Source organism: Rhinoraja longicauda, chromosome 2 (assembly GCF_053455715.1).
Source record: "Rhinoraja longicauda isolate Sanriku21f chromosome 2, sRhiLon1.1, whole genome shotgun sequence".
NCBI classification, from domain to species: Eukaryota; Metazoa; Chordata; class Chondrichthyes; order Rajiformes; family Arhynchobatidae; genus Rhinoraja; species Rhinoraja longicauda.
In genome coordinates, this window is record NC_135954.1 from 60,353,055 (window position 1) to 60,378,039 (window position 24,985).

A 24,985-nucleotide genomic window follows, 5' to 3' on the forward strand; every position below is an offset into this window, starting at 1 on the left:
TCGATTTGATAAGATATGGCTATTTAAATAATGAATGCACTGGTTTTGCTTTCCATTATTCCACTGATTTAAGGATGATCCCCACGTTATGGAAGGTAGCAAATTTAAAATTCAAGCAAGCAGGAAGAATGAAAACAGGGAATGGGAACTATAGGTTAAGTAACGCAACATGGAAATTGCTGGAATCGTGTACACAACATGATAACAAGGTACGTGGAATATCACAATATGACTTTGAAGGTACAAAGTGGTCTATGGCAGGGAAATTATGATTCAAAGTATTTGAGTTTGTAACAAGTCGGATAGATAAAGGTTGTGGTGCAAGATTAGGATTTGTTAGTGAGGGGCTAACATGTAAACATATAAATGAGTAGATAGGAAATGAACAGGTAGTAGAAATAAGCGCAGAGTGTAACCAACATTGCTAAGGCCTCAGTTGCATACAATTCATATAATGACTGCGTGTAATCTAACTAAGTTTACTCATGATATAAAAATACAGTAAACCCTCATTTTAACAGACCCCTTAATAACAGATATTGATTATAGTGGACGGATCTGCCGACACCACTCCTAGTTCCCATCGCCTCCAGCCTCAGCTTCCTACGCCACCTCGGCTCGCAAGGTGCACCAGCGAGCCCTTCTTCATCACCGCACGGCTGTTGTTGCAGCTCATGTTGAAGCCTCTGGCCGACAGCGCTTTCTTCAAGCCGCTATCACCGACAGGGCATGCTCGGACACCTTGGGGCTCTCTCCCCGTTCCCCAGCTTCCTGTTGGCCATTGCATTGCCCACTCGACCTCTTGCTCCCCCCCTCCACCACCATCTCCTCCTCGTTCTCCCATTCAGGCGCCGGCATACTCCACCTTGGACGATGGTGGCGAATGCAGGGGTAAGGAGGCAGCGGTGGAGCAGGGAGCAGACAAAGCGACAGCCAACAGGAAGAAGCAGCAGCTGGTGAGAGAGGAGAGAGCGCCACTGTGATGCATCACGACTTACCGTTGGCAGCGGCCTGAAGAAAGTACTGTCCCAAGGGCTACAACGTGAGCCGCAATAACAGCCGCTTCAGTATGGTGAGTGAAGAAGGGCTCGTGGGTGCAGACCAGCAGCATCGACACCTACTCTTAAGTTGAAAAGGCACAAAATGCTTGAGTAACAGCAGACTGAATCAGTCTGAAGGGTCCGGATGTCATCTATGTGTGCTCTCCAGAGATGCTGCCTGATCTGCTGAGTTACTCTAGCATTTTGTGTCCTTTTGTGTATTAACCATCATCTGCAGTTTTTTGTTTCAACTACATACAATGATAATAACTTACTTGGTTATAGTGTACAATCAGCAATAATGGACACCAAACCCACATATGGTCCATTAGAATGAGGGTTTACTGTGGGTGGGAATGTAACTTGTGAGGAGCATTTAAAGAGACAATGGAGAAACTGTAAATGAAAAATCTATAAGTAGGGCAGCACTGCGGCAGAGTTGCTGCCTTAGAGCACCAGTGACCCAGGGTCTATCCTGACTATGGGGGCTGTCTGTACAGAGTTTCTACGTTCTCCCTGTGACCATGTGGGTTTTCTCTGGGTGCTCCGGTTTCTTCCCACATTCCAAAGATGTGTAGGTTTGTAGGTTAATTGGCTTCCGTAAATTGTCCTGAGTGTGTTGGACAGAACAGATGATTGCTGGTCGGCATGGGCCGAAAGGCCTGTTTCCATACTGTATCTCTAAACTAAAATTAAAAATAATACCAAATGGAGTACTGGAGAACGAGATGGAAAGCCAAAGTTATTTATTTTGGAAGAAAAATAGGAAAGTAATATACTTTTTAAAGTATCAGAGGCTGCAAAATGTTGGTACACAGAGGAATGTGGATGTCCATGAACACAAATCATTGCAATTAGAAAAACAAATGGTATGTGAGCCAGTATTATACTATTCCAATTCTTCTGTACTTATTCAATTGAGAAAATACTTTTGTGTAACTGTGTGCAGTTTCTACAATCTACATGTGTGCAGTTTTTATCTCCTTCATTATGAGAAGATATACTCATCCAGACAGTGTAAATAAAGTTGAGAGCATATTCAAGACTGTTTTAATTTTGGAATTAAGGAAATTAAGATGTTTGAGGTGCTGAGGTTGAAAATTAGCCAAGAAATTATTAAATGGAGAAGCAAATTTAAAGAGATCAAGGGCTCTCTCCTCTATTTCTCAGGTCTGCACCATAAGAGGGCAGACAGACTCAATTTAAAGATTCATTCAAAATCCATCAGTAGTGTAACAGTGGGGTATCGCTCTAGTTTTTTATGTTCCAGTCACTGGAGTGAGTCTGGTTCTAAAATCTTCTTGTGAAGAAAGATCCACTGAAAATGTGTGAGTAGCTTGCAATGATTCTATTGGGTGCTTTAAAATTTAAGAGGAGAACTTTTGGTTATCTAAATAACTTTCATGCTAAAGTGTTCAATTCTGGGTTCAAAGTTTCCCTGGTCATCTTCAAAACTTCAAAATATTGCATTCTAGCAAGAGTAGATAGATCTTTATTTAGTCTGAGAGCACTTGAACCATTGTATTTCATAATGTGGACCAAAATATAAACTGCTGGAGTAACAGCGGGCTAGGCAGTGGAGGGAAAAGGACAGATAACACTTTGGGCTGGGATCCTTCTTCAGACCAGACATGGGCCCCAATCCAAACCATCATCTGTCCATTTCCCTCTACAAATGGTGGCTGACCTACTGAGTATCTTCAGCATATTTTTTGCTCAAGATTTCAACATTATCAGTCTCTTAATTTCAAGCTGTATCTGAATGTCTCTACCAATACTTAAGTCCATGGTCAGATTTAGATCTAATTATAACAAGATTGAATTAACACTGTTATTGATTTTGCTGAGAGTCTGTTGCCCAGAAGAAAAGATTTGAAAACAATTGGAAAACTGTCATCTTTATTACTGACATGCAAAATACAGTTCATGCAACTGCTGATTTGAAAAATCCATCATTAGTAACAGATGGAGCCAATACTGCTCTCTATCATCTTTCAATAATTGTTCCAAAATGCTTTACAGTGTAAGAATATTAAGAAATTTAGTAAAATCCGGATCAATCTGTATATAAAAAGAAAGATACTGATACATTTCAGGGGGACATGCTGTTTCTTATGCAAAGTAGTCTGTCTTGTAAAAACTTCTCAACAGTACAACAGCTTTGAAGAATGCAGGCCTTGTGGTTACACATGCAAAACATTTCCTCTCATTCATTTTAAAAGTCACTGTGACGTGTTCTACGTTAGATTGTGCACTAAGTAAATAGTTACTAAAGTATTAGGGTCCAACAGTTCGGGAAGACTCATAGTCGGACAGACATTTTGGAGGAATTGCTTTTCCATTGTAGTAGTCCACCACTTGGTTAGGTACCTCAGCAAGGACACTCTTGGCAAGAGCAGCAGGGGATGCCTATAAAAGAAACAGATTATAATTCTGTACTATCTAAGAATAAAAACAATGTAATTAATGACAGAAGGACTAACTTTTTATAGTGCCTTTCATCACTTCGAGGCATTCCAAATTACATCCACTCAAATGCTTCCCGATGCACTAGTCTGTACTGCAAAGTAGAAGTTCATAAATTATAGGAGCAGAATTAGGCCATTGGACCCATCAAGTCTACTCCACCATTCAATCATGGCTGATCTATCTTTCCCTCTCAATCCCATTCTCCTGCCTTCTCCCCATAACCCCTGACAGCCTCAGAGGATGTGGACATCCATCATGTTAGCACTCTGCAAACTCCCACTAACAATGCATGAACAATATTGATCATTTTATTTTTCATGAATGTTGATTAACGGATGTACATTAGCCAAAAAGAAGTTTCCGTGGTCATCTTCAAAACTTCAAAATATTGCATTCTAGCAAGAGTAGATAGATCTTTATTTAGCAAAAAAATGGATGTTTATTTAGCAAAAAGGTGCACCACATCCTCAGGGCTACTAGTGGAGTCCAAGCATAGGTTCCGGTGTTGATCAATGGAGTGGGAACTCAATCCAGTACCTCTGTGTTGATGGTGGTTCTGCTGCCAGATGAGCCTCAGCTGACATGGGTAGGGTTTGATTATAAAATAGGCAGTTTTCAAGTGAAATAGTGTCTTGTCTATGCTTCCATTCTTAACTTAGCACGTCAAACACAATTTATATTTCATCAAGGATTGTTTTGGCTAAAGCAAAGCTATGCGTCTTTAACTGCCTCAACCGTTGCTTATTAATTCAAATTGCATGCAGTCCAAATGAATGACATTTCAGAAATTTTGCATGGATCAGCTTGCTGAGATAGCAGCCTGGAATTAAAATCACTGTTAATTGTTTAAGGTTGATATCTTTGAGTAAAGATATTAATTCAAGCTAATTCTCTGGAGCCTCTCAGATTTGAACAAGATGCTTATAATAACTGAATATTCTGTTCTTCAACAGCCAGCTCTCTTGTTAAGAGAGTTGGTTTGCACTTGGATTTTTATTCTAAACAGGATGTTTCTTGAATATCCACAGTTTATTATTTAAAGGAGTGAGGTTCTTTATAATTTCCTCTTCAGGAACATTTCCTCTTCAGGAACATTTCCTTTTAATTAGTACAATGTTTCAGAAATAATGGATAAATACTAATCACTTTCTGTGGTGTTCTTTACATTCATTTCTGGACAATCCAAGGCCATTGAGTTTGATGTTGTCACTATGCAGTGTAGGAAGCACACTAAAATGTCAGCCAGTGCCCCAAGGTAGCAATGTGACAATGGCCTGGACATGGATTGTAGAAGAAGACTAAGAAATACATTTGAACACTACTCTATAGATAACTTATTCTTTTCCTTAAAATATAAGACCTCCTACATCCACTGGAGAGAATGAACAGGGCCTAAATGTAATGCCTAACCTGGAAGTTAATGCATCCAAAATGCACAACTTTGAATGTTGGTCCAAATTTTGGCACTGAAGGACTCTGGAATGGAATTTGTACAACTGTCTGACCTGGCGATTCACTACATTCATTCGTTGATTAAATAAAGGGCAGCTATAGCTAAGACATTTTTCTCACAACTCAATGATGTTTTGTGTAGCAAAACATTAAATTTACTTTTTAATCTGCTACTACGCCTGTGAAATACAGTCTATAGGATTTCAGTAGGATTATAGCAATGCAGGAACAGTCAACAACAAATGCCTTCAAGAAGGGGATCAGATAACATATAAGAAGCAGAAGCCACAGATTTCCTTGTTTTCCCAAAAGAGAATTAGCAATATCGTATATAGATACTTTACTATAAACCAGAACATGCTGTTACTGATTATTTAATTGCAGATTATTTGGGGAGTGAATCTAGATTTCCCAGTTGCCATGGTGGGAATTGAAGTCAACAGATCATTAGTTTAGTCATGAGGATCACAAATACAATAATTTACACACTATGTACCATTTCCCTAAGAATTGCAGTGTTTAAATTCTGAGACACCGATTGGATTCACATCAAGATGATTTGTATTTGCTAAAATTATTTTTAAGAATACACTCAAATTTTAGTATCACAAATCATTAAAATAGGATGTTACATTCTCCTAGCAAATTACCTGCATAAAGAGGAAGGGTTAAACATTGTTGTTTATTATAAATTGATTTCCAGTACACTAAAAAGTGGTGCCTGTTTTCCACACAGGCTAGCTTCAAAAGAGACTGTGGAGCTGAGAAAAGACCGTGGGGGGTCTGATAAACAGTCATGTTTCCGGATGTGAAAGCTCCAGTGATGTATTAAAGTGAAGGCAGGACCTCGTGGGAGTGGCAGTGCCTGATGTGAGGGGTTGTGTCCGAGGGTAGGTGCTGAGGCTTGGGTTCTCCAATTTTAGTTAATCTCCAACAAATCCCCCACTCCCCTTTCTCCCCAACACCCCACTTTCTTACCCCCCTCCCTAGTGCCCCACGTGAACTTGTGCCTATTTTACCCCTCGCCTCCAACTGTATTCCTTCACCTGGCTTTAGAATTTGCAGCTCTTCAATGCTTTTGTCTCACACTTTGTTATTTTCACCTCTGGTCTTTGTCAAACAATCTGTCTATCGAGCCCTCCACCCCTCTCCTGTGTTCACCTTTTACCTGCCATGCTTTGGCCTGTCTCTCCTCTCTTCCAGCTTCCCCCACCCCATACAATCAGTTTGAAGAAGTGTCCCGATCTGAAACATCACCTATCCATGTTCTCCAGTGATGCTGCCTAACCCGCTGAGTTACTCCAGCACTTTCAAAGACCAAAAACCAGGGCAGATTCTCTCTGTAACCTTGGCCAATATTTGTTTCCCATTCAACGTCATCGAAGGCAGATGATCTGGTCAATGTCATATTGTGAGAGTCCTACTGTGTATAAATTGACTGCCATGTTTCCTACCTTCCAGCTGTGTCTGCACTGCAAAAATACATCATTGGTTGTGAAGCACTTGAAGTTTGAATTGAAAAATGCTGCAGAAATCCAGTTTTTTTTGTCAAGATGCAAAGCACAGCACAACAGATTGATTACTAACATGCGGATGCTTCCACCAATCGTGAGACTCCAGTTCTTACTTACATGCTTGAAGTTCCTGAATGGCACAAATTGAACGATATCTCGTAAAACTGCTTCTCCCTTTGGTGATCGGAGAATGCCATCATCTCCATCCAGCATCTGCATGTCACTGAAGTCAGCATTCCCAACTCCCACTATGATCACCGACATGGGTAGGTGAGAGGCCTGGACAATGGCATCTCTGGTGTCTGCCATGTCTGTAATCACTCCATCCGTCAGTATCAGAAGGATAAAGTATTGCTGGTAAATAAAAAAAACATTTAGAATTGCAATCATAAAATGTTACTTCTTCGTGGGAGGTTGTTCAGTATGCCTCTACCCTCCCTTATCGGATGAGAGGGGATCTTATTGAAACATATAAGATCATTTAGGGATTGGACACGCTAGAGGCAGGAAACATGTTCCGATGTTGGGGGAGTCCCGAACTAGGGGCCACAGTTTAAGAATTGGGGGTTGGCAATTTAGAACGGAGATCAGGAAGAACTTTTTCACTCAGAGAGTTGTGAAGCTGTGGAATTCTCTGACTCAGAAGGTAGTGGAGGCCAATTCTCTGGATGTTTTCAAGAGAGAGTTAGATAGAGCTCTTAATGATAGCGGAGTCATGTGGATATGTGGAGAAGGCAGGAACGGGGTACTGATTGTGCATGATCAGCCATGATCACGGTAAATGGCGGTGCTGGCTCGAAGGGCCGAATGGCCTATTCCTGCACCTATTGTCTATTGTCTATCCAATTCATCCCAATATCACAGATGTATCAATTTATTGTTGAAAGTTTCTAATTTATTACCCTCATCTTTTTAGACAATATATTCCAGATCTACATTGCCATAAAACAAATGAATCGGTTTCAATGCAGAAATGAATGTGTTTCTTACTCACCAAAATCAACCAGCTGTTTGTAAAGACAGTAAACAATATTGCCCTCTGCTTTGCACACAGGGGAATCTTCCTATCAGTCTACAAGTGATTTCTCTCAAGTTCTTTTCAGTTTCAGCTGCTCTTTATGCTAATTTAATATGGGTTGCGATCCCACTGCCACAACATTCTGTATATTTTCTAAACTGACATAATTATGTGAAGATCAAAAACGTAATAATATAGACTTCAATTTTAATTAATGCACCCATGACCAATTCACTCACCCCACCAGTCTCAAGGGCCTGAGTGGCGTGCAGAGGTACGGTACTTAAATAAGACTGTCTCACAAAATTCTTTTAGTGATGGGATCTCCTTACTTTACACAGGGGATTGTTGCCTTGGATAGACTGCACTTAAAAACCCATTAAATTGACAGGACGCCTGGTGTTCAGAGTTTGATGTGAGTATACTTGGTCCAATTCTGCCAGACTAGGGTCTTCTTGCGTTTGAGGCAGCAGATTATGTAACGCTCTCCAGGCGCTGTAGCCAGTGCAATGTGCTGTTGTCAAGGGTCGTGAGGTCTACCCCTCCACCAGGGGGACGGAGGACAGTGCAGTCGAAAATGACGTGCTGCGCTGTTTGCTGGTCTGCTACACACACGCAGGCTGCTGATGAACGCAACCCCCAACGATGCATGTTGGCACTGAACCGGCCGACCCCTGTGCGGAGCCGGTTCAGGGCGACCCATTCTTTGCGGGGCATGTCCGAGCCGGGTGGGGACGGCCTCACCAAGGCAAAGACCACCATCATTGAACATCTGCTACAGACCCACAAAGTCACTGCAATCCTGCTCCAAGAGATTAGGGTGACAGAGGTGCTCTCAATGCATTCTATTAAAGGGACTTTCACTGGGAGATGCCAGGAGGATGTTTTCTCTGGCTAGTGAGTCGAGAAATAGAGATCACAATCCCTGCATAAAAACCTAGACATTTAAGAATCTTTAGTATTGATAGTCATATAGTGTGAAAACAGACCCTTCGGATCAACGCCCATGTCAACCAAGATGCCCCACCTACTAGACTCATCTACCCTTATAGTAGGGTGACCAATCTATCCAGTCAACTGGCTCTCCCTGGATCCCATATGATCTAACCTTCTGTAGCAGCCTACCATCTCGCTATTCTTGCTGAAAATGTCTTGCTGAAGTTCATATTGACAAAATCTACATCTTTGTCTTCATCAACCTTTATGGTTACTTCTTTGCAAAACTCATTCAGATTCGTAGAGACACGATCTCCCACGTACTAAACCATGCTGACTATCCCAAACCAGCCACTGTCTATCTCGAATGGGAAAAGAAGTGACAGATAATATTTAAAACAGAGAGGTGCAAAGTAATGCATGTCGGCAGAAGGAATAGGGAGAAACAATATGGGTTTCATGGTACAGTTCTGAAAAGTGTGCAGGAACAGAGGGACCCAGGTGTACATGTGCATTGATCCTTGAAAGAGCATTTAAAGATAGTGGTTTATAAAGCTGGGATCCTGAAGTGAGAAAGTTGGATACTCATAAGGACAGTTGACTTTCATAGTGAACATATGAATTTACAGATTAGGAGCAGGAATGTACCATTCAGCCTCTTAAGCCAGTTCCACTATTTACTAAAATCTGATCTGATTGTAACCCTCACTTCATTCTCGTCTATTGTAACCATTTAGGACCCTAAGCTCCATCCATAATCACTCACCGTGGCCTCTTTTGTGTGCATTTCCTCTGAGGCAGAACTTGCCACTTTCTGAATAATTGGAGCAATGTTCGTTGGTCCATAAAGCTGGATTTTTGGAAGGCACTTCTGATAGGCTTCAACAACTCCCTGTATACCTTGGGAAAAAGTATAATTAAGAAGGAGCATGAATATCTAGCAAAACCATTTACTGCACACAATATTCCTCCATAGGGTCATTGAAAAAACTAACAAATCTATGAAAGCCGTGTCTGAGTAAGAGAGAATTTCTGCTGTTAGAATTTACCTGCACATTCTGGATTGTCCTCATTAAAGTTGATTGCGAAGTCATGGGAGACCTGGAAATCATTAATTGAGAGAGAAAAGAGAATGGTAGATTTTTGCTGAATATAACTTGTTATTTGTGAAACATTTCATATGAACATTTCAATAGCTGTTACACATCTTTGCCGTAGAAAAGTGTTCACCAGCTCTATGTAAAGTTGCCTTCAACTGCCTAGAAGGACAAGAACATCAGTTACTTTACAGAACCACCAAGTGCACCTCCAATTTGCACATCATACTGTCTTGGACATATCTCTGTCAAATCACTGGAGAGCTTCCTTTAGTATGCCAGCCAATTTTGTTCCCCAACTAAAATTGGAGAAATCATCATTTGTTAAACCAGGGATGTATCAACTCTCTCAGTTGTAGGTAAAAGATCCCAAAGCACCATTTTAAAGAAAGGTAGAGACATTTTCCTGGCATCATTTACAATTTAAAATATATATATATTTAGTTAGCCCCACAATTATTGGGGGGGAGGGGGGTTCCTGTGCACAAATTGGTTGTCAAATTTCCTTGGGTACTTCTTTCAATGCAAAGCCTTTTGAGATATCATGAAGCCGTGAAAGCCACTGTAAAAATGCAATGTTTAGGAAGGAACTGCAGATGTTGGTTTACACCGAAGATAGACGCAAAACGCTAAAGTAACTCAGCTAAAGCATCTATAGGGAAAAGGAATAGGTGACGTTTTGGGTCGAGATCCTTCTTCAGACTGAGGCAATCTACCCTTTTCCTATTTACCATCAAGGACTTCTTTGTAATGCCTAATTGGTGTTGGAGGTGAATTTCTTATGGTGTTGCCTTTGTTTTTGAAGTGGAAAGTTACAATGATAATTAGAGTCCCAAATACAAACAAAAGGGGAGAGTTATAGATGAAATGCGGATTTAATTATACTTTTCTGGAAACTATGAATTTACAATCATATAAAGGCAGCAATAGATCCTGGTTTTAATTGTTAGTTGATTTTAATTGTGAGTAGGCAATGAGTTATAAACTCAGCTAGTGCAGTTGGAAGATAACTTAGAGTGTCTTAATTCCTGGGTTTCACTAACGTGCTGCTGCTCCATTCCATGTCTTAAAACAATAACTTGAAATTGATTCTGTTTAACAATATAATGCTTCGTGGGTGCCCACTGAAATGCAGGTATAGTGCATTGACTGAGGTTCTGGAAGGCTCCCACAAGAGTGAAGTCTGCTAAATAGCTGAGATCAATTGACAATTGAAAAAGATAAATACTAATAGCTTCAGCAATGTTAACTGTAAAAAAAAAAATCCTTCTAATCATCAGATTTAAAATGATAAGCCCTCCTATTTTTTGTTACAGTATAGAAATTATGCAATTAATTTTTTGTCAAATCTGTTACCTGGAAGGAGATCTGGGCATTTGAAAATGATTAAGACAGAAGATAATACAGGTAATTTTAGCAAAATGTAAACAAAAAAATCACATATATTGAAAACAAAGCACCAAAATTTGCTCCCACAAACAGCAAAGTGTCATTTTGTTTAAGTGAAACTGAGAGAAATATATTGCCCAGATTACTGGAGATAATTCATTCAGATTAGTGCAATGGGATGGTTTATATTCATCTGAGTGAGATTAGGGATCCCGGTTAATGAAAGATGGCACCGTCAGTATTGCAACAGCTCTGTCCTGGAATGACTGTTTAGAATTATGCTTGAATCTGTGCCATGGGAATTAAGCCCATAACTTTGTGACTCAGAGCATACTGCCACCCAGTTACCATTGCTTCCGAGTCAATAGATTGTGAGTTTGTATCCCATTCCAGAGACCTGTGCACAAAATCTAGGCTGGCTTGCCAGTGCAATAGTGAGGCAGTACTGCAATGTTTACATTGCATAATTTTCAGTTCGCTCTCTTAAATTTTCAATTAGATTTATTATTAAAGCACTGTGCAAAAAAACAAGACGATCCTCTCGAATCATGGCAGGAAAGGTCAGATGTGGGACATAAATTGGTAAAGTACAATTGTGAAAAGTAGCTGCACTCAAAGAATGAAAATAGATTATATGGGCTGCAAAAGTGAGTGTGACAGTGATGTGACAGTGTTTGTGATGTTCAGATAGAACCATTTACTCTAACTGCAAAGATAGAATGTGATGTGTCAGAGGGTTGGCAGCTTTTATTCTTCAGATGTTTTCTCAGGGCTTCAGACTCTGGGGTAAATTTTCACTATGTTGCCAGTTGTGAAAAAAAAGCGGCAGACAACAAATCTTCTGCTGTTGTTTGGCCCTTTGTTGGCTGCCCATTGAAGGCACTAAAAATAAATCAAGGATCGGATTGTTGTCGAAAAAAGGGCTGCTGATCCACTCAGTGGTCGAGAATGCAACCCTCTCCCCTTAAGGCCCTGTCCCAGTTAGGCGTTTTTTAAGGCGACTGCCGGCGACTGTCATAGTCGTAGCAGGTCACCGAAAAACCGGCAACTAGACTCCCCCCTACGACAATGTCCACGACAAGCTACAACAACCTACCACCTAGTCGACGTCAAGCTACGGCAAGCTACCGAAAACCGGCGACCCAATCATCGCAAGTAGAACGTCCACCTACGACCGCACCTACGACAAACTACCACCACAGAGACGACAACCTACAACAACTGAAGAAAACCTACGTCCACCGCGACAAGCTATGACCCTGAAGACTGAAGACAACTGAAGACAGTTTCACCCACTTTCCCTATAAAAGGGGGTGTACGGTAGGGTTACCAATCATTCTGCATCATGATTATTTGAAAGTGATGCCATGAGAAACTACTCTGAAATACAATAACTTCATACATCAATTTTCCATCAAAATGTCAAGAATTTCCTTTATTGATATACAAACAACATTTTTAAAAAGGTTGATAAGAACATACAACAGTGCATACAAAAATATTGTAATAAACTTCAATAAATTTCAATAAACTTTAAACTTTAAAATTCAAACTTTAAACAAAATACAAGGGCAAAAACATACAAAAGCTAACATAATTTATGATGGATGATCACATCAAATCCACACTTGGCATTCGCCGAAGTTAGCACCGGCAACCTTAATCACCTGGCGACAACCTGGCGCCAACCTACGACAGCGCCCACGTCAGGCGACGTCAAGCTATGCTCATTGGTGTCAAACTAACAGTCGCCGAAAAATTTCATGCCTTCACAAAATCCAGCGACGGCCAGAAAAACGCTACGACTCTTTGGTGACTACTCACGACCATGCACGCGACACCCACTGGTGACCGTGCGGCGACAGCGTGGTCGCCTAAAAAATCACCGAACTGGGACAGGGCCTTAACAAGTTACTTTTTCTTCAGTACACCCTTGAGAAAGAAGATGCACCAGCAATTTGTTGGGACGTTCTCTGTAACCATGAAACAAAGCTAAGCACAGAAAGGCAATTGCATAACATGAGCAAAGTTTCACAGGTTCCCATTAAATTTGGTGAGCAATTGAAGCAATGTTGTTATCTAATCAGGGAGATTTCCTTGTAACGTCTTGAGGAAATATACTTATCTGGAGACTCATCCCTGGAAGTACAATTCACAGAGTCTCTGAATTTAGTTCCATTGATTGGGGATAAATTTATATACTGTTAATAGGTCGCCATATTTCTGACATTTTAATCACATCCTCACTGCACAGCCTGACAGTAAGACATTTTAGTAAGAAAAGCATAATAAGGAATGGCTGCTAGCGTGGAACAATTGCATTTGGGACAGATAATAGACCAGAGTAAGAGAATCACAGTGACACAGAAAGACACAAACAATCTCCCAGAAATACTAGGGGACCGAGGATCTAGTGGGACGGAGGAACTGAAGGGAATCCACATTAGTCAGGAAATGGTTTTAGGTAAACTGTTGGGACTGAAGGCAGATAAATCATCAGGGCCTGATGGTCTGCATCCCAGAGTACTCAAGGAGGTAACCCTAGAAATCGTGGACGCATTGGTGATCATTTTCCAATGTTCTCTCGACCCTGGATCAGTTCCTGTGGACTGGAGGGTAGCTAATGTAACCCCACTTTTTAAGAAAGGAGGGAGAGAGAAAACAGGGAATTATAGACCAGTTAGCCATACATCGGTAGTGGGGAAGAAGCTTGAGTCGATTGTTAAAGATGTTGTAGCTGCGCATTTGGAAAGCTGTGACAGGATCGGTCAAAGTCAGCATGGATTTATGAAGGGGAAATCATGCTTGACTAATCTTCTGGAATTTCCTGAGGATGTAACAAATAGAATGGATAAGGGAGAGCCAGTGGATGTGGTGTATCTGGACTTTCAAAAAGGTTTGACAAGATCCCACACAAGAGATTAGTGTGCAAAATTAGAACACATGGTATTGGGGGTAGGGTATTGACATGGATAGAGAACTGGTTGGCAGACAGGAAGCAAAGAGCAGGAATTAACGGGTCCTTTTCAGAATGGCAGGCAGTGACTAGTGGGGTGCCGCAAGGCTCGGTACTGGGACCCCAGTTATTTACAATATATATTAACGAGGGAATTAAATGTGACGGCTCCAAGTTTGCGAATGACACAAAGCTGGGTGGCAGTGTGAGCTGCAATGAAGATGCTATGAGGCGCAGGGTGATTTGGATAGCTTGGGTGAGTGGGCAGATGCATGGCAGATGCAGTATAATGTGAATAACTGTGAGGTTATCCACTTTGGTGGCAAGAACAGGAAGGCAGGTTATTATCTGAATGGTGTCAGATTAGGAAAAGGGAAGGTGCAATGAGACCTGGGTGTGCTTGTACATCAGTCACTGAAAGTAAGCATGCATGTACAGCAGGCAGTGAAGAAAGTTAATGGCATGTTGGCCTTCATTGCGAGAGGATTTGAGTTTAGCAGCAAGGAGGTCCTACTGCAGTTGTTCAGGGCCCTGGTGAGACCGCACATGGAGTATTGTGTGCAATTTTAGTCTCCTAATTTGAAGAAAAACATTATTGCTATTGAGGGAGTGCAGCGTAGGTTCACCAGGTTAATTCCCGGGATGGCGGGACTGACATATGATGAAAGAATGGGTCGACTGGGCTTGTATTCACTGGAATTTAGGATGAGAGGGGATCTTACAGAAACATAAAATTCTTAAAGGATTGGACAGGATGGATGCAGAAAAATTGTTCCCGATGTTGGGGGAGTCCAGAACCAGGGGCCACAGTTTAAGAATAAGGGGTAGGCCATTGTGGACTGAGATGAGGAAAAACTTCTTCACCCAGAGAGTTGTGAATCTGTGGAATTCTCTGCCACAGAAGGCAGTGGAGACCAATTCACTGGATGTTTTCAAGAGAGAGTTAGATTTAGCTCTTAGGGCTAAAGGAATCAAAGGATATGGGGAAAAAGCAGGAACGGGGTACTGATCAGTCATGATCATATTTGAATGGCAGTGCTGGCTCGAAGGGTCGAATGACCTACTCCTGCACCTATTTTTCTATGTTTCTATCTCGGAGGGTTCTTACTTGATACTCACTTTAAAATCTGGTGGTATTCTTGCTCCAAATCCAAAGGCTGGGAACATTTTATCACTGAAATAACATTAAAAAATAACATTAAGTCTTGCCTTAATAGGAAACACGTCACCAATTTATAATTGTTTAAAAATTGCTGTGTGTATATACTGATCTATTCATGGGGCAGAGAAAGAATGAGTAGGGATCCGATATATTAATTAGTCCAGTGGCCATTTTAACCAGTCAGTAGTCAAAGCATCAAAATATTCAAATTGCTTCTTCCTTTAGTGGCATAAACATTACAAGATACAATAGCTACCAAAAGCTATGATTGAAAATCAATCCTGTAAATCACCTCATAATTTAACATTGATAAATTTGCACCAATTTTATAAATTTTCATCAAAAACAGAATTGATGAGACCTGCATTTCTACAGCACTTTTACAACCTTGCATTGAATGAGGTAGCATTGTTAATGTTGTAATTTTAAAATAGAACACCCGATTTCTGCACAAGAAGTTTCCTCAAATGACAATTTATAATGACTGGATCAACCTTGTACACGTAAACTGAAGGATAAATATTGGCTGCACCACTGGGGAGAATTTCCCTGCACACCTTTCAATGCAGCTACTTAATTTCCAAATTATAACACTTCTGAAAGTACAGTATTCCCTCGGGCTATCTCTGGAAATCAGGAGAGATCTATTATTTGAATTTTCTATTAGGTTGGGTGATTACTGGAACCACATTAGGAGGGAGCTTGATAAATATTCAATAGGACCATGGCACAAAGGTAAAACTTATCAATGTTAAAGACAGATATTGTGGAAAATAATATAGACAGAACCCATTAACATTCCCATAGGATATTAGGAGCATAAATTGAGTTTAGTTGCACTTTTTACTAACTATTGAAATGCTCATAAATTATGTGAGTGTGCACTTAAATATTCATATTTCTAATTCCTCTTTAGTGTCATCCCTTCCTATCTCTATAAATCCAAATGTTTGAGATTGTTATTAATTTTGGGCTATTGATTATCTTTCAATTGAATTGGTTCCTTAAGGTGTGATTTCAACGTACCTATCTGGAATGCCCTCTACATTTCTTCTTTCCATCTTCCTTTCTCTTAAAACATTCCTTCTAAACTATCCTTTTGGAGAAGCCGTTGGTCATTTTTGTTAATTTCCCATAATGTAACCCATTAGTTAAATTTTGCTTAACAACGGCAATGCGTTTGTGTTTTGTTATGTTAAATGCATTACCTATAGTGCCTATTATTACACAAAGGCAAGCCTTAATTGTTTCCACCATACTACTGCATATATATATATAGAGATTTGCAGCCCATGAAGGAATACAGTTCCATCCTATTCAGTCTTTCCTTATAGTAAACTGTTCCACTCAGGAAACAATGCAGGGAATCAATATTGCACTCTCTCCAAGGCAGATATATCATAGAATATAGAACAGTACAGTACATAAATGGACCCTCGGGCCCACAATGTTTGTGCCCAACAGGATGCCTAGTTAAACCGATCTCAGTTTAGGAGAAGATCCTATTGCAAATAATTCTCTCCGGCAGTTTTCCTCCACTGACGTGGGTCTCACTGGCCAATATATCCCTGGTTCTCTCTACTTTCTTTCGTAAACAAAGGAGCAACATTGGCCATTCTCCCGTCCTCCGGAACCTCATGGTGGCTAGAGAAGAAACATCCCAATGTAAGCAGAGCAAAACTGCACATGGTGCTCCATATCTGCAACCAAAGATCTATACAATTGCAGCAAAACCTCTTTACAATTGTAATCTAAGCCCCTTGTGATAAAGATCAGCATTTCGTTTCTCTTCTTATTTGCTTGTTGTTCTTTATATTTAGTTTCTGCCTTTCATGTTTCTACACAAAAGATCTCTCACTCTAATGCTGCCACTTTCTTAGATGGCTTAGGAAAATCAACATGTCCCCAACAACACTCACCAACTTCTACAGATGTGCCATTGAAAACATTTTATCGGGACGCATCACGGCATGGTTTGGGAACAGCTCCATCCAAGGCTGCAAGTTGTGGACATAGCCCAGACTATCACACAAATCAATCTGCCTTCCATTGACTCTCTCTACACTTCATACTGCCTCGGCAAGGCCACCACCACAATCAAGGACCAGTCTCACTCTGGTCACTTCATGTTCTCCCTTCTCCCATCAGCCAAAAGATACAGATGTTTGAAAACGCATACCTCGAGATTCAGGAGCAGTTTCTTCCCAGCTGTTATCAGGCAACTGAACTTTCCTCTCACCAGCTATTGCGGTCCTGACCTCCCATCCACCTCATTGGAGACCTTTGAACTATCTTTAATCAGACTTTGTCTTGCACTAATGTTGTACCCTTTATCCTTTGTACACTGTGATTGAAATCTTTGATTTGAATCATGTATAAACTTTTCATTGACTGAATAGCAAGCAATTAAAAGCTTTTCACTGTGCCTCGGTACACGTAACAATAATAAACTAAACTAATTGTACACCAATATTAAGAGGTCTCTCCTAATATAAAAGATGCTCTGTTTTCCCATTTTTTTCTTGGTGGGAAAAGTCATAACGAAAAGTGGCATTTTGTTACCAGAATAACATGACATGTGCATCACTCTGCTGAGTTGTTTGTTGCTCAGAAAAGCTTGCTTTCTCACTGAAGCAGTTACTTTAAATTATTTGCAGAAACCGTAAATGCAGATTAACTTCTTGTTTAAATCCATTGATATCAATACTTAACCTATAGTGCAATCTCTATCTGGTTCTTAGGAATAAGCTGATAAGGCAAGTACCAATCACTCGGGTCCACACAATGGAATAAAACTCGAATCTTTTGGTAGCACTTTTACCTGTCGTAGTCCTGGCAGATTTCTCCCACAGCCACCAATGCTTTCAGGTATTCATTAGGCTGGAAGGGATGGATGTAGTGCAGGGAGCAGCTATTTCGAGGGTCTCCATTGGATGCTGTGAAATCTATAGCAACCTGCAAGACCAAAAAGCACAGTCAGTCGTCATTAACCTATAACAAAAATCATCAATAAACTCATCAATTGATGCAGGACAAAGTCAGAAAGCCAAATCATTCTAAATGTTCGAAATGTAAAATAAACACACATTAAAAATATTCAGTAGATCAGGCAGCACGTGTGGAAAAAGAAACAAAGTTAAAGTTTCAGACTGAAGATAAATCCTCCAAACTCTTGACAAATGCTCATTGACACCATCTCTCTTTCTCATGGACACTACTTGACTGAGTATTTTTGGTATTTTCTGTTCTTAGTCAGGAGAAAGTTACTTTACCACAGTGAAGCAATGTGAAGCAGAGGAGATTCACTAGGATTTTGCTTGGGGTGGAAGAAATAGTTGACTAGGCTGGGTTTGCTTTCCTTGGAACACCAAAACATGAGGGAGGATCTGAATGAGGTGTACAAAATAATGAGGGATATAGATAGGGTAGATAGTGAGACACTTTCCCCTTTCAAATATCCATCTACAACTATAAAATATTTGAGGAGTGCATTTCAAGGGCTGCTGGAGAAACTGATGAGGAACAAAGTGTTAAGATCAAGATGAGTAGGAGGAGGTCGTACCTCTAGAGACTTGGACGGAAAGGGCTGAGTGGCCTGAATGTTGTAAATTCCACCTAATTCTCTGGGAGTGAGAGATCTTGCATAGATTGACCGGGCTCTGCTATTATGGTGGACATTCCTTGAGGCACCACAATGGAATAGAGGAAGCATTGCTCTCTTATGATATTACGAAGTGGGATATCGGTTATTGTAGATATTGTCATGTTTTTTTACAGAAGAGATTCGGCACAACATTCACTGATTTCATGCTGAGGTGATATTAGCAGCACAGAGGAAAATAATATTTAACAGGAATTGTGTGCCGGTGATTTGGCGTGTACACGTTTGCCTGTGTCTGTACTTGTTCATGGCAGGTATGTGTGCCTGTACATGCGGTTATTTAAAGTGCATGAGTTACCCAGCAGGAAATAAGCCTTTAGGCCCACTGCTTCTGTGCTGGGCATCAGGTATTTGCCGATCGTAATCCCATTTACCAGTAGCTGACTTTTATGCCGTGGAGTTCAGGCTCATCTACATACTTCTTAAATGTTGTGGGTGTATCAATTCTGGAACCCATGACTATCCTCTTCACTATCAATATCACCAGCAATTTCTGTGTCATCTGTGACTCTGTAATTATCCAAATCATTGATGTACATTAACAAATGGAAATTAACCAAGCACTGATAACCTGCAAAACACCACTGAGCACAAGCTTGCATTGCAAAACTGATTTTCAGCTATCACCCATTACCTCCTATCACCAAACTAATTTCAGATCTCCCCCCCCCCCCCCCCCCCCCCCCTCCCCCACCTCCTCAATTAAACAATTACACAGTTCACAACGGTGTATACCTCTTGGGATCACACCGTTCCTAGCCCACAATCGGCCTATCAGGGAATCTCCCTTCCCTAGGTAATCAGTTGTCGGCCCTGATTTGACTTGGACTTTTCATATATAAAGTTCCCCCCACCCCTACAATCAGTCTGCAGAAGGGTCTCATCTCGAAACGTCACCTATCCATTTTCTCCAGAGATGCTGCTTAATCCGCTGAGTTACTGCAGCATTTTGTGTCTGTATAAACCAGTATCTGCAGTTCCTTTCTATTACAATTTCAGATCTTATTTGCCAAACTGCCCAGTATATTGTGAATTGCACCTCATTCAAACTCATCTACTGTATCCGTTGTTCAAGATGTGGACTCTTATACATCAGTGAGAACAAACGTAGACTGGGCGATCGTTTTGCTGAACACCTTCGCTCAGTCCTCCTGGACCTACCTGGTCTCCTGGTTGCTAAACACTTTAATTCTCCTTCCCATTCCCACACTGACCTTTCTGTCCTAGATCTCCTCCATTGTAAGAGTGAGCTAAACGTAAATTGGAGGAACAGCATCTCATATTTCGCTTGGGCAGCTTACAGCCTAGTGGTATGAATGTTGATTTCTCTAATTCAAGTAAGCCCGGTATTCTCTCTCTCTCCATCCCTCCCCCACCCATGTCGTACCGGCTACTCATTTTCACCCAATGTACAGCTAACAATGGCCTGTTTCCTTTACCATCGTTACTTTGTTACATATCTTACAACACCGGGTGGCGCCAGCAATGGTTGCCTCGCCAACAGTCTGTCCCTTCCTTCTTTGTTTTTTTTAGTATGTCTTAAATGTATGTTTTAGTGTTATTTTGTTTGCATTATGTGGAGGGGTGGGGGGGGGGGGGGGGGGTGGGGAGTTGGGGGAAACGTTTTTAATCTCTTATGTCGACGAAGGTGCGATTATTTTTCCAATCCATTTAGACTACGTTAATCACACTGGCCCCATCAACAACCGAGGTTACCTTTTCAATAAATCCAGCAAATGAGTCGTGCAGGATCCCTCCTTAACAAAGCCATGCTTGCTACCTTTGATTAATCCCTGCCTCTCCAAATGCATATTAATCCTCTCTCTAAACATTTTCTAATAATTTTCCTACCACTGTCACCAGCCTGTAAGTAGCTCGCTTATCCCTTCCTTACTGCGAGGAAGAGAGAGAGGATAGCAATGAAATAAAACTGCTGGAGGAAAATCACAGGGTAATGAGCGGAGCCATCCTTTGACAGTTTTTCTGTCAGGCAACGGTGAACGATGGATTCATGGAGCTTGACTAGAACGGTATGTCATATTTGGTTTGTAAATCACAGCTGCAGTTTTTGTTTACCTGGCTGTTAATCATCTCAAAGGAAATATTAATTTTAGAGATTGCAACAAGTCTGAACAAAATCCCAGAGACCAATAAACTGTTTCACATCAGGAAATTGCTGTTCATCTGAACAGAAACAGAAATAGAAACACGACTGATTTTGTTTCAAAGCAAAATCTGGACTAAATTCTAAAAACCATAATTTCCCATAATTTTGGGTAAACTTTGCAAATAATATGACTCCGATATTTCTCCGCATATTGTTTTATTAATTTAGCATCGTAGAGAGATAAGTATGCTAACACCTTTTGCCCACGAGCCTGCAATATCACCCACCCATTCACACCAATCCCATTTTTTATTCTCCCCACATTCTCATCAACAGTGGTGCAGTGGGTCGAGCTGCTGCCTCACAGTGCCAGAGACCTGGGTTCCATCCTGACCTAGGGTGCTTTCTGTGTGTGGATTTTGCGTGATCTCCCAGTGACCATGTTGGTTTCCTCCAGGTGCTCTGGTTTCCTCCCACATCCCAAAGATGTGTGAGTTTGTACGTTAATTGGCTGCTGTAAATTGTTCCTTGTGTAGGGAATGGGTGAGAAAGTGGGATAACATAGAACTAGTGTGAACAGGTGATCTATAGTCGGCATGGACTCGGTGGGCTGAAGGGCGTGTTTCCATTCCATCTCTCAACTAAACTGCCCCAAGATTCTATCAGCCACATGTACAATTTACAGCAGCCGACTGACTCACACATCTTTGAGATATGGGGGGAAACTGGAGCACCTGGAGGAAACCCACTCAGTCACAGGGAGAACATGCAGACTCCGAGAGCACCGAAGGTCACATTTGTAGCTGGGTTTCTGGCTCTGTGAGGCGGCAGCAGCTCTATCAGCTGCATCACCGTGCAATCTAATTGCTTTTCAATTGAAAAGATTGATAATTTAAAGTCAGCACCAACTGATCATTCACATTCTCATCAGGTTTTCTCTGTATCCTTCTGAAATATCCAGCAGTCCATATGATTTTCCCACTGGATATATTTATCAACTAGAGGATGCAGAGCAGTGCAGCCAAGGCAAGCTTTGGTCTTCCATCTTTCTAATTGCTCATCTCTCCCCAATTAAGACCATTGAGTGACATGGCAAGTATTTCATTCAATGTGCATGGGCATAGACATGGGCAGTAAGCAAAAGTAGCTGTAACCTACTTGATGAAATAAATAGTGCTTTTATAAATAAATCAGGCTTTTCCTCAAAGCACTTATCACACAGACATTCCTGCCCACTAAGGTGCCTTGGCAGTAACAGCACGATGTGGCAAGCTGGATGTTAAATTTTGATTAAAATCTTTAATGAAGAGTCACTTACTGTAAACTGAATCTGACATCCACCCATGATATAATCAAGGAAAGAGTGCATCTTGTGAATCTGGAGGTCAGAAAGAACTTTAATTACTTTCAGCAGGAAAATCATTGTCTTCATTCAGATAGACTTTATTGTAAACAACTGTGGAGTTAAAGACTCGCAATTTAATGCAAGAATTAAAATTTCACTGGTTTGGGGGGGGTCTCAAATATACACAATACAGATGTACACTCATACCTGCCCATTCTTAATGTGAATCTACTTCAACAAGAGAAGCAAACCATTGATATGCAAGATGACCACTGGGATGTGGATCCTGGTTTTAATCAGATTTTAAGAATAAGAATTAGCAGAATTAATTTTAAAATAAGAAAGCAAAAATGTTTTGGATGAAATCCTCCTTATCATTTAAAAGTATTTTTCTGAGGCTAAGCCCAAGTTCTGCACTGGAGAAAACAGCCTTTTGGCATCTAATTTGTCAAAACCTCTCAATTATGAGCACTTGTTGCCATATTAAGTCAAAAACATTTTGAGAGTTATTTTTTTAAATGGGAATTTGTAGTTGAATTCACCACTCACGGTCTTCCTACGAAAATAGCACACGCTGTGGATTACAGCATGATTACAGCAGCAGGAATCCAAGTCTGCTGCCTGACATGTGCTTCCAAGGTGTGTGACTTTGACCATTATGTTCAATAGATTCAGTCACTGTTCATGGCATTGAATAATATTCAGTCAAATCTCCATACATTACAGTGGATTTTTTACACAAATGCAAGACATCTCGTCTGGCTCCACTCAGGGCAGCATGAACTCAGGGCAATTTCTGCATGTGCTGTAAGAAGTGACGGCCATCATATCATATCATATCATATCATATCATATCATATATATACAGCCGGAAACAGGCCTTTTCGGCCCTCCAAGTCCGTGCCGCCCAGCGATCCCTGTACATTAACACTATCCTACACCCACTAGGGACAATTTTTACATTTACCCAGCCAATTAACCTACATACCTGTACGTCTTTGGAGTGTGGGAGGAAACCGAAGATCTCGGAGAAAACCCACGCAGGTCACGGGGAGAACGTACAAACTCCTTACAGTGCAGCACCCGTAGTCAGGATCGAACCTGATCATATTTATCAGGATACTGTGATATCAGTAAGAGTCTTTTCATCACACGGCATTGTATTCTCTCATGTGTTGAAGATTAAAGAGTTTGTCATCTGAGCATTTACAATGTTAATATATTTCAGTAAGATATTTGCAGGAAAATTATTTATTTTTGGTTGATCAACAAAAACAAGAGGAGCTAAATCTTAAAAGTAGAGGAACAAATTAAGAGGAATATCAGAAGCTCTTTTTCCTCATGCGGAAGAGTGAACATTTGGGGCTTTCTGCACCAAGTTGATAGCATTTTCTTACAACATAAGAACATATGAAACTGGAGGACGAGGTCATACAGCACCTAAGGCCAATGACAGCACTCGGTGGGGTGACAATGATCCTCTGCTTTGCTCTCACATTCGTCAACTATGATGGTGTCCAAAAATCTTGTCATCTTTGAAACACTCAACTGCTGAACATCCACAGCAAGTTAAGCAAGGAGATCAAGGGCTTATAGGTAAGGTGGATACATGAATATATATAGATATGGATCCACCAGACTAAAAGTGGAATAATAGTTCCTATTGTAGCGGCTCCCAAGGGTCGGGCCATACCACTACCGACCCCTCGGCACGGGAATGGACCAGTCCAGGGGGGCGGTCCGGTACTACAGATATAAGGACAAGGTTTTGGGCGCGAAGCCATTCCGGCAGACTCGACCTGTCTGATAACCGAGTATTAAACCAAAACGCCCCCAAAATACCTGGCTCCTTGCCTTTATTTCAGGCCTCTACCGACGTGCCACACTATGTTGATTTGTGGGTGGTTACAGCTACCATTACTAACACAAACTGCCATCATTTCATCAATTATATTTTCATGTCAGAAATTGTCTCAGTCCTCTTTCAAACAATAAACAATTGAAATGATTTTTGTTCACATTAGCAACAACTTTATCATCATAAGTACCTTTAGTGAAGCAAAATACATCAACAGATAACTACTAAATTAAAAAATGGCACAAAGCTTTCCAAAGAGACATTAAGGCAGATGATCAAAGCGATATACGAGCATGAAACAGATTAAAGAAGTAAATAGTAGTAGGGAAAATTACAGAGGTTAGTGCCTCCCCATTGTAAAGGGACTATCAGGGACATTTAGGTGGTGTGAATTGGAGAGGCAAAAAAACCTTGGAGATCTATATGGTGGGAAGAAGTTATAGATACAGGAAAGGATAAGACCATGGAGTCATTTTAAAACCAGGATAAGTATTGTAAAGGTAGACACAAAATGCGAGAGTAACTCAGTGGGACAGACAGTAGGACTGCCTGTCCTGCTGAGTTGCTCCAGCATTTTGTGTTTACCTTCGATTTAAACCAGCATCTGCAGTTCATTCCTGCACATTAGTATTGTAAAGTCAGATGTTGCTCAACCAAGTGGTAGTGCAGGTCACCGATCACAGGAATGGTGGGTGAATGGGACTTTTTAGAGCAAGCACATGTTGGAGAGTTATGAAAGATTTCATGTCACAGAATGAATGAGGGCAGCCTGGACTTGATTAGAATAATCAGGTTTATTGATAATAGACAAGTGCGACCATTTCAGTAGAAGCTGAGCCATCAGAAATAGTAGGGATTTCAACATGTGACTGTGGCAAAAATGGCACAGATATGTGGTCTGGACCTTCCCCAACAGTGTTGCATACAGTTTGGTTCGATTTCCATGTGTGACCAGGGATAAGTTTAGAATTGATGGTTAGG

General features: G+C 40.9%; 1 protein-coding gene across 4 annotated transcripts in view; it reads right to left on the bottom strand.

Moving 5' to 3' along the window:
• Positions 1-2,916: 2,916 nt before the first annotated feature.
• Positions 2,917-24,985, bottom strand: part of cpne4b (copine IVb) — a 286,135-nt gene continuing 264,066 nt past the window's right edge. For 3 of the 4 annotated variants that reach the window (XM_078419814.1, XM_078419805.1, XM_078419823.1), the window contains exons 10-16: positions 22,120-22,179; positions 17,855-17,988; positions 14,991-15,045; positions 9,479-9,530; positions 9,196-9,329; positions 6,593-6,829; positions 2,917-3,449 (exon numbers count right to left, since the gene is read on the bottom strand). In XM_078419814.1, the coding sequence (XP_078275940.1) occupies positions 3,318-3,449; positions 6,593-6,829; positions 9,196-9,329; positions 9,479-9,530; positions 14,991-15,045; positions 17,855-17,988; positions 22,120-22,179 (804 nt within the window). In that variant the 3' untranslated portion in view covers positions 2,917-3,317. The remainder of the gene's footprint in view (positions 3,450-6,592; positions 6,830-9,195; positions 9,330-9,478; positions 9,531-14,990; positions 15,046-17,854; positions 17,989-22,119; positions 22,180-24,985) is intronic. The other variant, XM_078419794.1, reaches the window with a different exon arrangement.